The sequence below is a fragment of the Rhinoderma darwinii genome (assembly GCF_050947455.1).
Source record: "Rhinoderma darwinii isolate aRhiDar2 chromosome 5 unlocalized genomic scaffold, aRhiDar2.hap1 SUPER_5_unloc_3, whole genome shotgun sequence".
Lineage (NCBI taxonomy): Eukaryota > Metazoa > Chordata > Amphibia > Anura > Rhinodermatidae > Rhinoderma > Rhinoderma darwinii.
In genome coordinates this window covers 988697-1003198 of record NW_027461787.1, presented here as the reverse complement: position 1 = coordinate 1003198, position 14502 = coordinate 988697, and the positions used below count along the sequence as shown (strand labels likewise).

At 46.2% G+C, this 14502-nt stretch overlaps 1 protein-coding gene across 1 annotated transcript in view; it reads right to left on the bottom strand.

Annotated features, from left to right (window-relative positions):
* GBX1 (gastrulation brain homeobox 1) overlaps positions 1–13161 on the bottom strand; it is a 48498-nt gene extending 35337 nt beyond the window's left edge. The window contains exon 1 of the mRNA XM_075847578.1: positions 12661–13161. Within this exon, the coding sequence (XP_075703693.1) occupies positions 12661–13120 (460 nt within the window). The 5' untranslated portion in view covers positions 13121–13161. The remainder of the gene's footprint in view (positions 1–12660) is intronic.
* Between the last annotated feature and the right edge of the window lie 1341 nt (positions 13162–14502).

Genomic DNA, 14502 nt, shown 5'->3' with positions numbered 1-14502 from the left:
CAGGGGTGAGAACGGGGACAGGAGGTTTCCTCGAGGGAGCCAAGGACGGGGAGCAGCGTTTAAGGAGGGAGGCATGAAACACGTCGTGTACTCGAAAAGATGGGGGCAACTCCAGTCGGAAGGAGACAGGATTGAGGACCTCAATGACCTTGTACGGCCCTATAAACCGGGGAGCAAACTTCTTGGACGGGACTTTAAGGCGCAAGTTATTTTACGATAGCCACACAAGATCCCCGACCATAAACAAGGGGTTAGCAGAACGTCTTCTATCTGCCTGAGTTTTTTGTATGCTCTGGGACACCTCTAGGTTCTTCTGAACCTGGGCCCAGACTATGCACAGTTCCCGATGAACGACCTCTACCTCGGGATTGTTGGAACTACCAGGTGAAATGGAGGAGAAACGTGGATTAAACCCAAAATTACAGAAAAAGGGCGAGACCCCTGACGAGTTACTGACCCGGTTATTAAGGGAAAAGTCGGCGAGGGGAATGAATGAGACCCAATCATATTGACAGTCAGAGATAAAACACCTTAAATATTGTTCTAGAGACTGATTAGTCCTCTCAGTTTGGCCATTGGTTTCAGGATGGAAGGCAGAGGAGAAGGACAGATCAATCCTCAACTTCATACAGAAGGCTCTCCAAAACAATGAAACAAATTGTACCCCTCTGTCCGAAACAATATTGACAGGGACCCCATGGAGACGCAGGATGTGTTTGACAAACAAGGTAGCTAATGTCTTGGCGTTGGGTAGTTTCTTGAGGGGCACAAAGTGGCACATCTTACTGAAGCGGTCTACTACAACCCACACCACCGACTTGCCTTGAGATGGAGGCAAATCGGTGATAAAATCCATGGAGATATGGGTCCAAGGTCTCTGGGGAATGGGCAAAGAACGTTGTAAGCCTGCTGGTCCGGACCTGGGAGTCTTGGACCTAGCACAAACTTCACAAGCGGCGACGTAGGCCTTAACGTCTTTAGGCAACCCAGGCCACCAATAGTTTCTGGCAATGAGGTGCTTGGTACCCAGGATGCCTGGATGACCAGATAGTGCAGAGTCATGATTTTCCCTAAGTACCCTTAGCCGGAATTTCAAGGGAACAAACAGCTTGTTCTCAGGAAGGTTCCCGGGAGCTGAACCTTGATCAGCCGCAATTTCAGAGACTAAATCAGAATCAATAGAGGAAATGATTATACCTGGTGGCAAAATACAAGCAGGATCTTCCTCCGAAGAGGGCTGGCCATGAAGCTACGTGACAGTGCATCGGCCTTAATATTTTTAGACCCAGCCCTATAGGTAACCAAAAAGTTGAATCTGGTAAAAAATAACGCCCATCGAGCTTGTCTCGGGTTTAACCTCCGGGCAGATTCTAGAAAAACCAGATTCTTGTGGTCGGTAAGGACTGTTACCTGGTGCCTAGCCCCCTCCAGGAAGTGGCGCCACTCTTCAAATGCCCATTTAACGGTTAAGAGTTTGCGGTTGCCAATATCATAGTTACTCTCAGTGGGCGAAAACTTCCTGGACAAGTAGGCACAGGGACGGAGATGGGTGAGGGACCTGGTACCCTGGGACAAGACAGCCCCCACTCCCACCTCGGACGCGTCAACCTCCACGATAAATAGCTCCATTTGGTTGGGCTGAACCAGCACCGGGGCCGAGATAAAGCACTTTTTAAGGATCTCAAAAGCCTGGACATCCTCAGGAGGCCAGTGGAGGAGATCAGCACCTTTGCGAGTGAGATCCGTAAGAGGCTTAGCGATGACCGAGAAGTTAGCGATAAATCTCCTGTAATAATTAGCGAACCCCAGGAAGCACTGTAACGCCTTCAGGGAGGCAGGTTGGACCCATTCCGCCACAGCCTGGACCTTGGCGGGGTCCATGCGGAATTGATGAGGAGTGAGGATTTGACCCAAAAATGGTATCTCCTGCACCCCAAACACACATTTTTCGGTCTTCGCAAACAGTTTGTTTTCCCGAAGGACCTGGAGCACCTTCCTGACATGCTCAATGTGGGAGAACCAGTCCTTAGAAAACACAAGTATGTCATCAAGGTACACTACAGGAAATATCCCCAGGTAATCTCTTAAAATCTCATTTATGAAATTCTGGAAGACCGCGGGAGCATTACACAACCCAAAGGGCATGACGAGGTATTCGAAATGACCTTTGGGCGTGTTAAGCGCAGTCTTCCACTCATCCCCCTCTCTGACTCATATAAGGTTATAAGCCCCCCGAAGATCAAACTTAGAGAACCATTGAGCCCCCTGAACCTGATTAAAGAGATCAGGAATCAAAGGAAGGGGATACTGGTTCCTTACAGTGACCTTATTCAAGTTTCGGTAGTCAATGCACGGCCTAAGACCACCATCCTTCTTCCCTATGAAGAAGAAGCCAGCACCTACTGGAGAAGTAGAGGGGCGAATGTAACCCTTGGCCAGGCTTTCCTGGATATATTCTCTCATGGCCTCATGTTCGAGACAAGAGAGATTAAATATCCAACCCTTAGGAAGCTTAGCTCCTGGTACCAAATCGATAGCGCAATCGTATTCTCTATGAGGAGGTAACACTTCGGAGGCCTCCTTAGAGAAAACATCAGCGAAGTCCTGAACAAACTCAGGTAGCGTGTTCACCTCCTCAGGGGGAGAAATAGAATTAACAGAAAAACATGATGTCAAGCATTCATTACCCCATTTGGTAAGATCCCCAGTATTGCAGTCAAACGTGGGATTATGCAACTGCAACCAGGGAAGGCCTAAAACCAAATCGGACGATAATCCCTGCATCAACAGTACAGAGCACTGCTCCAAATGCATGGAGCCAACAAGGAGTTCAAAAACAGGGGTATGCTGCGTAAAATAACCATTAGCAAGAGGAGTGGAGTCGAGAGCCACTACCGGGACAGGTTTAGGCAAATCAATCAAAGGCATAGCTAGAGACATTGCAAATTCCACAGACATGATATTACCAGAAGACCCTGAATCCACGAAGGCACTGCCGGTAGCAGACCTACCACCAAAAGAGACCTGAAAGGGAAGCAACATCTTATTACGTTTCATATTTACGGGAAATACCTGTGCGCCCAAGTGACCTCCCCGATGGTCACTTAGGCGCGGAAGTTCTTCCGGCTGCTTATTCTTAGGCCTAGGACAGTCGTTCACTTGATGCTTGTCATCCCCACAGTAGAAGCAGAGACCATTCTTCCTGCGGAGCTCTCTAAGTTGTTGGGGAGACACGGAGGCCCCGAATTGCATTGGTTCATCCGAGTTTTCCGTGGAAGAACAGAGCAACGGAACCTCGGGAGCCATCATGGGGGAGCCAGAGGAGAAGGCACAAAAACGTTCAAGTCGTCGTTCCCTGAGACGTCGGTCCAGACGTACCGCTAAAGCCATAACCTGATCTAGAGAGTCAGAAGAGGGATAACTAACTAACAGGTCTTTCAGGGCATTCGACAGACCCAATCTAAACTGGCACCTCAAGGCAGGGTCATTCCACCGAGAAGCTACACACCACTTCCTAAAGTCAGAACAGTACTCCTCAACCGGTCTCTTACCCTGACGTAAGGTCACCAGCTGACTCTCGACAAAGGCAGTCTTGTCAGTCTCGTCATAAATGAGTCCGAGAGCAGAAAAAAAAAATATCAACAGAGGAAAGTTCAGGGGCGTCAGGAGCCAAGGAGGAGGCCCATTCTTGGGGGCCGTCCTGGAGCCGGGACATAATTATACCCACTCGCTGGCTCTCAGAACCTGAGGAGTGGGGCCTTAGATGGTAATAGAGCCTACAATTCTCCTGAAAGGAGAAAAAAAAAGTCAACTTGAGGTGAGGTGGAAGGCACTACCTGGGTAGCATCACGCTGGTTGCACCTCTGAGCCAGGGCTTGGACCTGTAGGAAAAGACGCTGCATTTGCTGAGGCAGGCCCTCAAGGGGGTCCATAGTAGTGTAGGAACCAGGGTAGAAAAGGTATATGGGCCTGTGATTATGTAATGAAGGGGTAGAAAGACTGACAGGTGAGCCCTAATCTACCCGCCACTCAGTCCCTGCCTACTTGCACAGTCAGTCCTAGGCGACGGCGTACAACTGGGCGACGGTCCCTACGCTCAATATGTGCACGACAAATAAAACAGACAAGGGGACACAGAAGCTAAGGGAAGAGGGGCTGGAACCCCGTGAGCAACAGAGTAGTGAACGAGCCAAGTCAAACCTGGAGTGTACGCGGTAACAAAAGCAGAACAGGAGAATAGTCAGTCAAGCCAGGGTCAATGTGAAGCAGAGGTCAATGGTATTAGCAGGAACAGCAGATCCAGGAAACAAGAGAGAATCACAGGCAAAGGACAGACAACAAATGAAGGTATAAGTGGACCAAGGGCGGGAGCTAGAACCGTCTGGCCAGGCTGTGATTCTCCCACTCCTCAGCCTACCAGCCTGAGTGGTAGCAGATCGAGTCACTTTATCAGACCTAGGAGCAGGTGCAGACTGATTAACCAGAGACATCGTGTCTGGCAGATCCTTTACAATACCTGAGGCTGATTATTATTATATAGTATTATTATATACCTGAGACTGATAATAATTATATATGTGACACTTACCTGTCTGCTAAGACTGATGGTGATGATTATTATAAAACTGACACTCACCTGATTCACATGTTCAGAGTGTGGGGGAGAACCATATCAAAACCGCATTAAAAAAACGTATTTGAAATCCGCATGCAGCATTAAAAAATGCGGTTTTAAACAGAAGCTCTTCTCTCTGTAAGATTGCATGTGGGCGGGTGAGCAGTCAATTAAGTTCAGTACCTTGGACAACTGCTTCTCCTGCAGTCCCGAGACACATACGGTTATCACAATGTCAAGAATAGGCGAGAAAACGCAGTTCTGACCGCAGTAACAGTGCAATGCGGCAACAAAGTTGACGGGGTATTTACAGAATCAACAATAATATCCGCAGGATAGGCATAATTGTCTGATCGCCAAGGGCCCACTGCTGGGAAGCACAATAATCACCAGAACAGGGGTCCTGAACCCCCCAACCCTCCACTGCTCGAGCGCACCACAACTTCAATGTGTGAACAGAACCTAAAGGTGAATTCACACGCTGCAGAAAAGATGCGGATTTGTGGTGCGTATTGTGTCCCGGAAATCCGCAGCATTTACAGTACAGATCGTGGGGATGCCATCCCCATGTGGCGGACACAATCTGTGCAGAACGGTGGGAATGCTGCAGATCCGCAGCGTGTCAATTCTGACGCAGACTCCCGTTGTGGATCTGACCCTTGTATTGCACACGTAGTGGATTTGTTTTCGGCCGCAGTGACCACCCAGAACAGAACGAGCACCTTGTAGATGTTAGAATCCGCAGCCTCCTCTGATTTCCGTGCAGAAAATGTGGATAATGAGGATTTTTTAAAATCTCATCACTTGCCTGTAAAAGTCGTCTGCCGCGGATCTCCCTCCCGCAAATCCGGACAGAAAATCTGCAACAGTTTTCATGAAGTGACACAATTCCCTGGGGGATTTGACTGTGTTCGGGTCCATTCACATGTTGCGGTTGAGGTGCGGTTAGAACTGTATTGAAAAACTGCATCTAAGAACCACATGCGTTTTTACCGCCATTTGGTGCATTTTTCGATGCAGTTGCGGTAAAAAAACAAAAACCTGCAACCTCATAGGAAAATGCACCAAATCACCGGAAAAACACATTTGGTTTTCGGATGCGTTTTTTCTATGCTATTCAACATGTGAATGGACCGTTCCTCTAAAGGTGTCTAATCATATACGATATACACACGGAACACGCACATAATAGTGGGATGAAGTCTTACCTGTCTCTCTTACCTAGCTGACACCTGTCTCATAGTTTACACTCACCTGTCTCTCTTACCTAGCTGACACCTGTCTCATAACTTTCTCACCTGTCTCATAGTTTACACTCACCTGTCTCTCTTACCTAGCTGACACCTGTCTCATAGCTTTCTCACCTGACTCATAGTTTACACTCACCTGTCTCTCTTACCTAGCTGACACCTGTCTCATAGCTTTCTCACCTGTCTCATAGTTTACACTCACCTGTCTCTCTTACCTAGCTGACACCTGTCTCATAGCTTTCTCACCTGACTCATAGTTTACACTCACCTGTCTCTCTTACCTAGCTGACACCTGTCTCATAGCTTTCTCACCTGTCTCATAGTTTACACTCACCTGTCTCTCTTACCTAGCTGACACCTGTCTCATAGTTTACACTCACCTGTCTCATAGGACACACTCTCTTGTCTAAAAATGTAAATTCATCTGTCTCATAGCTGACACTTGTCTCATAGTTTACTGTCACCTGTCTCATATCTTACACTAACCTGTCTTATAGATGACACTCATATGTCTTATAGCTGACACTCACCTGTGTCATAGCTGACACTCTTGTCTCATAGTTTACACTCACCTGTCCAATAGCTGACACACTCTTGTCTCATAGCTGATACTAACCTGTCTCATCGTTTACACCCACCTCTTATAGCTGACACTCTCTTGTCTCAAAGTTTACACTCACCTGTCTTATAGTTTACACTCACCTGTCTCATAGCTGACAATCACCATCTCATAGTTTACACTCATCTGTCTCATAGCTGAAACTCTTGTCTCATATCTTACACTCATCTGTCTCATAGTTTACACTCACCTGTCTCATAGCTGACATTCACCTGTCTCATAGTTTATACTCACCTGTCTCATAGTTTATACTCACCTGTCTCATAGTTTATACTCACCTGTCTTATAGTTTACACTCACCTGTCTCATAGCTTACACTCATCTGTCTTATAGCTGACATTCACATGTCTCATAGTTTATACTCACCTGTCTTATAGTTTACACTCACCTGTCTCATAGCTGACATTCACCTGTCTCATATCTTACACTCACCTGTCTCATAGCTTACACTTTTAGTCTCAAGGTTTACACTCACCTGTCATAGCTTATACTCACCTGTCTCTTAGCTGACACTCAATCTGTCTCATAGCTGACACTTGTCTTATAGTTTACTGTCACCTGTCTCATAGCTTACACTCACCTGTCTCATAGCTGACACTGACATGTCTTATAGCTAACACTCACCTGTGTCATAGCTGAAACTCTTGTCTCATAGTTTACACTCACCTGTCTGATAGCTGACAATCTCTTGTCCCATAGTTTACACTCACCTGTCTCATAGTTTACACTCATCTCTCTTATAGTTTACACTCACCTGTCTCATAGCTTACACTCACCTGTCTCATAGCTGACACTGACATGTCTTATAGCTAACACTCACCTGTGTCATAGCTGAAACTCTTGTCTCATAGTTTACACTCACCTGTCTGATAGCTGACAATCTCTTGTCCCATAGTTTACACTCACCTGTCTCATAGTTTACACTCATCTCTCTTATAGTTTACACTCACCTGTCTCATAGCTTACACTTCTTGTCTCAAGGTTTACACTCACCTGTCTCATAGTTTACACTCACCTGTCTCATAGCTGACACTCACCTGTCTCATAGTTTACACTCACCTGTCTCATAGCTGACACTCACTTATCTCATAGTTTACACTCACCTATCATAGCTTACATTCACCTGTCTTATAGCTGACACTCAATCTGTCTCATAGCTGACACTTGTCTCATAGTTTACGGTCACCTGTCTCATAGCTTACACTAACCTGTCCCATAGCTGACACCCACCTGTCTCATAGCTGACACTCACCTGTCTCATAGCTTACACCTGCCTCCTCAGAATGCTGATTATTACACATGTGACACTCACCTGTGTCTTAGCTTACACCTGTCTCATCAGAATGCTGATTATTACACGTGTGACTCTCACCTGTCTCTTACCTTACACCAGTCTACTCAGAATGTTGATTATTACACATGTGACTCTCACCTGTGTCTTACCTTACACCTGTCTCATCAGAATGCTGATTATTACACGTGTGACTCTCAACTGTCTCTAACCTTACACCTGTCTATTCAGAATGCTGATTATTACATGTGTGACTCTCACCTGTCTCATAGCTTACACCTGTCTACTCAGAATGTTGATTATTACACGTGTGACTCTCACCTGTCTCTAACCTTACACCTGTGTCCTCAGAATGCTGATTATTACACGTGTGACTCTCACCTGTCTCATATCTTACACCAGTCTACTCATAATGCTGATTATTACACGTGTGACTCTCACCTGTCTCTAACCTTACACCTGTCTACTCAGAATGCTGATTATTACACATGTGACTCTCACCTGTCTCATATCTTACACCTGTGTCCTCAGAATGCTGATTATTACATGTGTGACTCTCACCTGTCTCATAGCTTACACCTGTCTCCTCATAATGCTGATTATTACACGTGTGACTCTCACCTGTCTCATAGCTTACACCGGTCTCCTCAGAATGCTGATTATTACACGTGTGACTCTCACCTGTCTCATAGCTTACACCTGTCTCCTCATAATGCTGATTATTACACGTATGACTCTCACCTGTCTCTTAGCTTACACCTGTCTCCTCATAATGCTGATTATTACACGTGTGACTCTCACCTGTCTCTAACCTTACACCTGTCTACTCAGAATGCAGATTATTACACGTGTGACTCTCACCTGTCTCATATCTTACACCTGTGTCCTCAGAATGCTGATTATTACATGTGTGACTCACCTGTCTCATATCTTACACCTGTGTCCTCAGAATGCTGATTATTACACGTGTGACTCACCTGTCTCATAGCTTACACCTGTCTATTCAGAATGCTGATTATTACACGTGTGACTCTCACCTGTCTCATAGCTTACACCTGTCTATTCAGAATGCTGATTATTACACGTGTGACTCTCACTTGTCTCATAGCTTACACCTGTCTATTGAGAATGCTGATTATTACGCGTGTGACTCTCACCTGTCTCATATCTTACACCTGTGTCCTCAGAATGCTGATTATTACACGTGTGACTCACCTGTCTCATATCTTACACCTGTGTCCTCAGAATGCTGATTATTACACGTGTGACTCTCACCTGTCTCATAGCTTACACCTGTGTCCTCAGAATGCTGATTATTACACGTGTGGCTCTCACCTGTCTCATAGTTACACCTGTCTCCTCATAATGCTGATTATTACACGTGTGGCTCTCACCTGTCTCATAGTTACACCTGTCTCCTCATAATGCTGATTATTACACGTGTGACTCACCTGTCTCATATCTTACACCTGTGTCCTCAGAATGCTGATTATTACACGTATGACTCTCACCTGTCTCTTAGCTTACACCTGTCTCCTCATAATGCTGATTATTACACCTGTCTCATAGCTGACATTCACCTGTCTCATAGTTTATACTCACCTGTCTCATAGTTTATACTCACCTGTCTCATAGTTTATACTCACCTGTCTTATAGTTTACACTCACCTGTCTCATAGCTTACACTCATCTGTCTTATAGCTGACATTCACATGTCTCATAGTTTATACTCACCTGTCTTATAGTTTACACTCACCTGTCTCATAGCTGACATTCACCTGTCTCATATCTTACACTCACCTGTCTCATAGCTTACACTTTTAGTCTCAAGGTTTACACTCACCTGTCATAGCTTATACTCACCTGTCTCTTAGCTGACACTCAATCTGTCTCATAGCTGACACTTGTCTTATAGTTTACTGTCACCTGTCTCATAGCTTACACTCACCTGTCTCATAGCTGACACTGACATGTCTTATAGCTAACACTCACCTGTGTCATAGCTGAAACTCTTGTCTCATAGTTTACACTCACCTGTCTGATAGCTGACAATCTCTTGTCCCATAGTTTACACTCACCTGTCTCATAGTTTACACTCATCTCTCTTATAGTTTACACTCACCTGTCTCATAGCTTACACTCACCTGTCTCATAGCTTACACTCACCTGTCTCATAGCTGACACTGACATGTCTTATAGCTAACACTCACCTGTGTCATAGCTGAAACTCTTGTCTCATAGTTTACACTCACCTGTCTGATAGCTGACAATCTCTTGTCCCATAGTTTACACTCACCTGTCTCATAGTTTACACTCATCTCTCTTATAGTTTACACTCACCTGTCTCATAGCTTACACTTCTTGTCTCAAGGTTTACACTCACCTGTCTCATAGTTTACACTCACCTGTCTCATAGCTGACACTCACCTGTCTCATAGTTTACACTCACCTGTCTCATAGCTGACACTCACTTATCTCATAGTTTACACTCACCTATCATAGCTTACATTCACCTGTCTTATAGCTGACACTCAATCTGTCTCATAGCTGACACTTGTCTCATAGTTTACGGTCACCTGTCTCATAGCTTACACTAACCTGTCCCATAGCTGACACCCACCTGTCTCATAGCTGACACTCACCTGTCTCATAGCTTACACCTGCCTCCTCAGAATGCTGATTATTACACATGTGACACTCACCTGTGTCTTAGCTTACACCTGTCTCATCAGAATGCTGATTATTACACGTGTGACTCTCACCTGTCTCTTACCTTACACCAGTCTACTCAGAATGTTGATTATTACACATGTGACTCTCACCTGTGTCTTACCTTACACCTGTCTCATCAGAATGCTGATTATTACACGTGTGACTCTCAACTGTCTCTAACCTTACACCTGTCTATTCAGAATGCTGATTATTACATGTGTGACTCTCACCTGTCTCATAGCTTACACCTGTCTACTCAGAATGTTGATTATTACACGTGTGACTCTCACCTGTCTCTAACCTTACACCTGTGTCCTCAGAATGCTGATTATTACACGTGTGACTCTCACCTGTCTCATATCTTACACCAGTCTACTCATAATGCTGATTATTACACGTGTGACTCTCACCTGTCTCTAACCTTACACCTGTCTACTCAGAATGCTGATTATTACACATGTGACTCTCACCTGTCTCATATCTTACACCTGTGTCCTCAGAATGCTGATTATTACATGTGTGACTCTCACCTGTCTCATAGCTTACACCTGTCTCCTCATAATGCTGATTATTACACGTGTGACTCTCACCTGTCTCATAGCTTACACCGGTCTCCTCAGAATGCTGATTATTACACGTGTGACTCTCACCTGTCTCATAGCTTACACCTGTCTCCTCATAATGCTGATTATTACACGTATGACTCTCACCTGTCTCTTAGCTTACACCTGTCTCCTCATAATGCTGATTATTACACGTGTGACTCTCACCTGTCTCTAACCTTACACCTGTCTACTCAGAATGCAGATTATTACACGTGTGACTCTCACCTGTCTCATATCTTACACCTGTGTCCTCAGAATGCTGATTATTACATGTGTGACTCACCTGTCTCATATCTTACACCTGTGTCCTCAGAATGCTGATTATTACACGTGTGACTCACCTGTCTCATAGCTTACACCTGTCTATTCAGAATGCTGATTATTACACGTGTGACTCTCACCTGTCTCATAGCTTACACCTGTCTATTCAGAATGCTGATTATTACACGTGTGACTCTCACTTGTCTCATAGCTTACACCTGTCTATTGAGAATGCTGATTATTACGCGTGTGACTCTCACCTGTCTCATATCTTACACCTGTGTCCTCAGAATGCTGATTATTACACGTGTGACTCACCTGTCTCATATCTTACACCTGTGTCCTCAGAATGCTGATTATTACACGTGTGACTCTCACCTGTCTCATAGCTTACACCTGTGTCCTCAGAATGCTGATTATTACACGTGTGGCTCTCACCTGTCTCATAGTTACACCTGTCTCCTCATAATGCTGATTATTACACGTGTGGCTCTCACCTGTCTCATAGTTACACCTGTCTCCTCATAATGCTGATTATTACACGTGTGACTCACCTGTCTCATATCTTACACCTGTGTCCTCAGAATGCTGATTATTACACGTGTGGCTCTCACCTGTCTCATAGCTTACACCTGTCTCCTCATAATGCTGATTATTACACGTGTGACTCTCACTTGTCTCATAGCTTACACCTGTGTCCTCAGAATGCTGATTATTACACGTGTGACTCTCACTTGTCTCATAGCTTACACCTGTCTCCTCAGAATGTTGATTATTACACGTGTGACTCTCACCTGTCTCTAACCTTACACCTGTCTCCTCATAATGCTGATTATTACACGTGTGACTCTCACCTGTCTCATACCTTACACCTGTGTCCTCAGAATGCTGATTATTACACGTGTGACTCTCACCTGTCTCTAACCTTACACCTGTCTCATCAGAATGCTGATTATTACACGTGTGACTCTCACCTGTCTCATAACTTACACCTGTCTACTCAGAATGCTGATTATTACACGTGTGACTCTCACTTGTCTCATAGCTTACACCTGTCTCCTCATAATGCTGATTATTACACGTGTGACTCTCACCTGTCTCATAGCTTAGACCTGTGTCCTCAGAATGCTGATTATTACACTTTGTATGGTTTGTGAGGTTCCCCCTCTCATGTTGGGACAGTGCCTGCCCTTTTCGGTCTAGTTTATGTTGGTTATGTGTGCACTTCTCCTGTCATATAACTTTTTTGCATGCATCTTTACATTATGACACATCGGCTCTTGTGTCCCCATCCCAAGCTTACTTACCTGCCAGGTTTGGGTAGGATTCTGAGTAGTTGGTTTGCTCAGGACTTTTCTCTTCCGTCTTGTGTGGTTCTATTTCTCTGTTTCCTTCTGCAGAGATTGGGGATCCAGTTTGCGGTTCCTGAGCATAAAATCCATCAGGCAAGTTTCTAAAGCTGGGAAGAGCTGTTGTGAGGGCCACCATGGAGGGGAGTCCCTGCCCCAAACTGGCACAAAAAGTGTTATTCAAGCGTTCAGTGTATGAGGACATCGGAGCCATGGGAGGCAGTGGAGATGGAGGTAAGCTCTGAGGGATAACCAGAGGTCTGTAGGGCATAAACATAGGGTACCCGCTGTAGAGAACATGTCCTGGTCTCACTGCCGGAGTCCCAATCAGAGAGTCTATGGAGAAGGTGCTGCCCACCCTACCAGGTCGATGCATTGTCCTTGTTGCCCTCCAGTGGGCAGTAAAGTGGGCAGACATACAAAAGGTCTCTGTCTGTGAAAGTAACTGTCAGCTTGTGAGCGGCTGGGTGTCACATCATGGGAGGGAGATGCTGGGGGAGGCTCTGCTCATCTATCTTCACTCCTACATCACTTCTTCATTCAACCTCCTGTCATCTCCCTGCCCTTTACACAAGGAGGGGGTTCTGCACAGGGGGCAATGAAGAAGTCCAAGGTAACGAACCAGCGCAGGATAAGAGCACATTGTAATACACAAGGGGAAGCTGAGAACATTAGAGAGACACTTTTGTTCTCTGGAGAGATGTACCCTGGTCTGCAGAAAGAGGTGCCCCCTCTTATCCAGGGACAGGTGCCCCCTCATATCCATAGACAGGTGCCCCCTCATATCCATAGACAGGTGCCCCCTGATATCCATAGACAGGTGCCCCCTCTTATCCAGGGACAGGTGCCCCCTCTTATCCAGGGACAGGTGCCCCCTCATATCCATAGACAGGTGCCCCCTCATATCCATAGACAGTTGCCCCCTCATATCCATAGACAGGTGCCCCCTCTTATCCAGGGACAGGTGCCCCCTCTTATCCAGGGACAGGTGCCCCCTCTTATCCAGGGACAGGTGCCCCCTCATATCCATAGACAGGTGCCCCCTCTTATCCAGGGACAGGTGCCCCCTCTTATCCAGGGACAGGTGCCCCCTCTTATCCAGGGACAGGTGCCCCCTCTGATCCATAGACAGGTGCCCCCTCTGATCCATAGACAGGTGCCTCCTCTTATCCAGGGACAGGTGTTCCCTATATCCATTGACAGGTGTCCCCTCTTATCCAGGGACAGGTGCCCCCTGATATCCATAGACAGGTGCCCCCTCTTATCCAGGGACAGGTGCTCCCTCATATCCATAGACAGGTGCCCCCTCTTATCCATGGACAGGTGTTTCCTCATATCCATAGACAGGTGCCCCCACTTATCCAGGGACAGGTGCTCCCTCATATCCATAGACAGGTGCCCCCTCTTATCCATGGACAGGTGTTTCCTCATATCCATAGACAGCTGCCCCCACTTATCCAGGGACAGGTGCCCCCTCTTATCCATAGACAGGTGCCCCCTCTTATCCAGAGACAGGGCCCCTCCTAATACAGACACAGGTGCCTTCTATTACACTGAGACAAGTGCCCCCTCTTATCCAGGGTCAGGTGCCCCCTCATATCTATAGACAGGTGCCCCCTCCTATCCAGAGACAGGTGCCCCCTCCTATCCAGAGACAGGTGCTCCCTCTTATCCAGAGGCAGATGCCCCCATCATGTCCATAGACAGGTGCCCCCTCATATCCAGAAACAGGTGCCCCCTCATATCCAGAAACAGGTGCCCACTCTTATCCAGAGACAGGTGCCCCCTCTTATCCAGAGA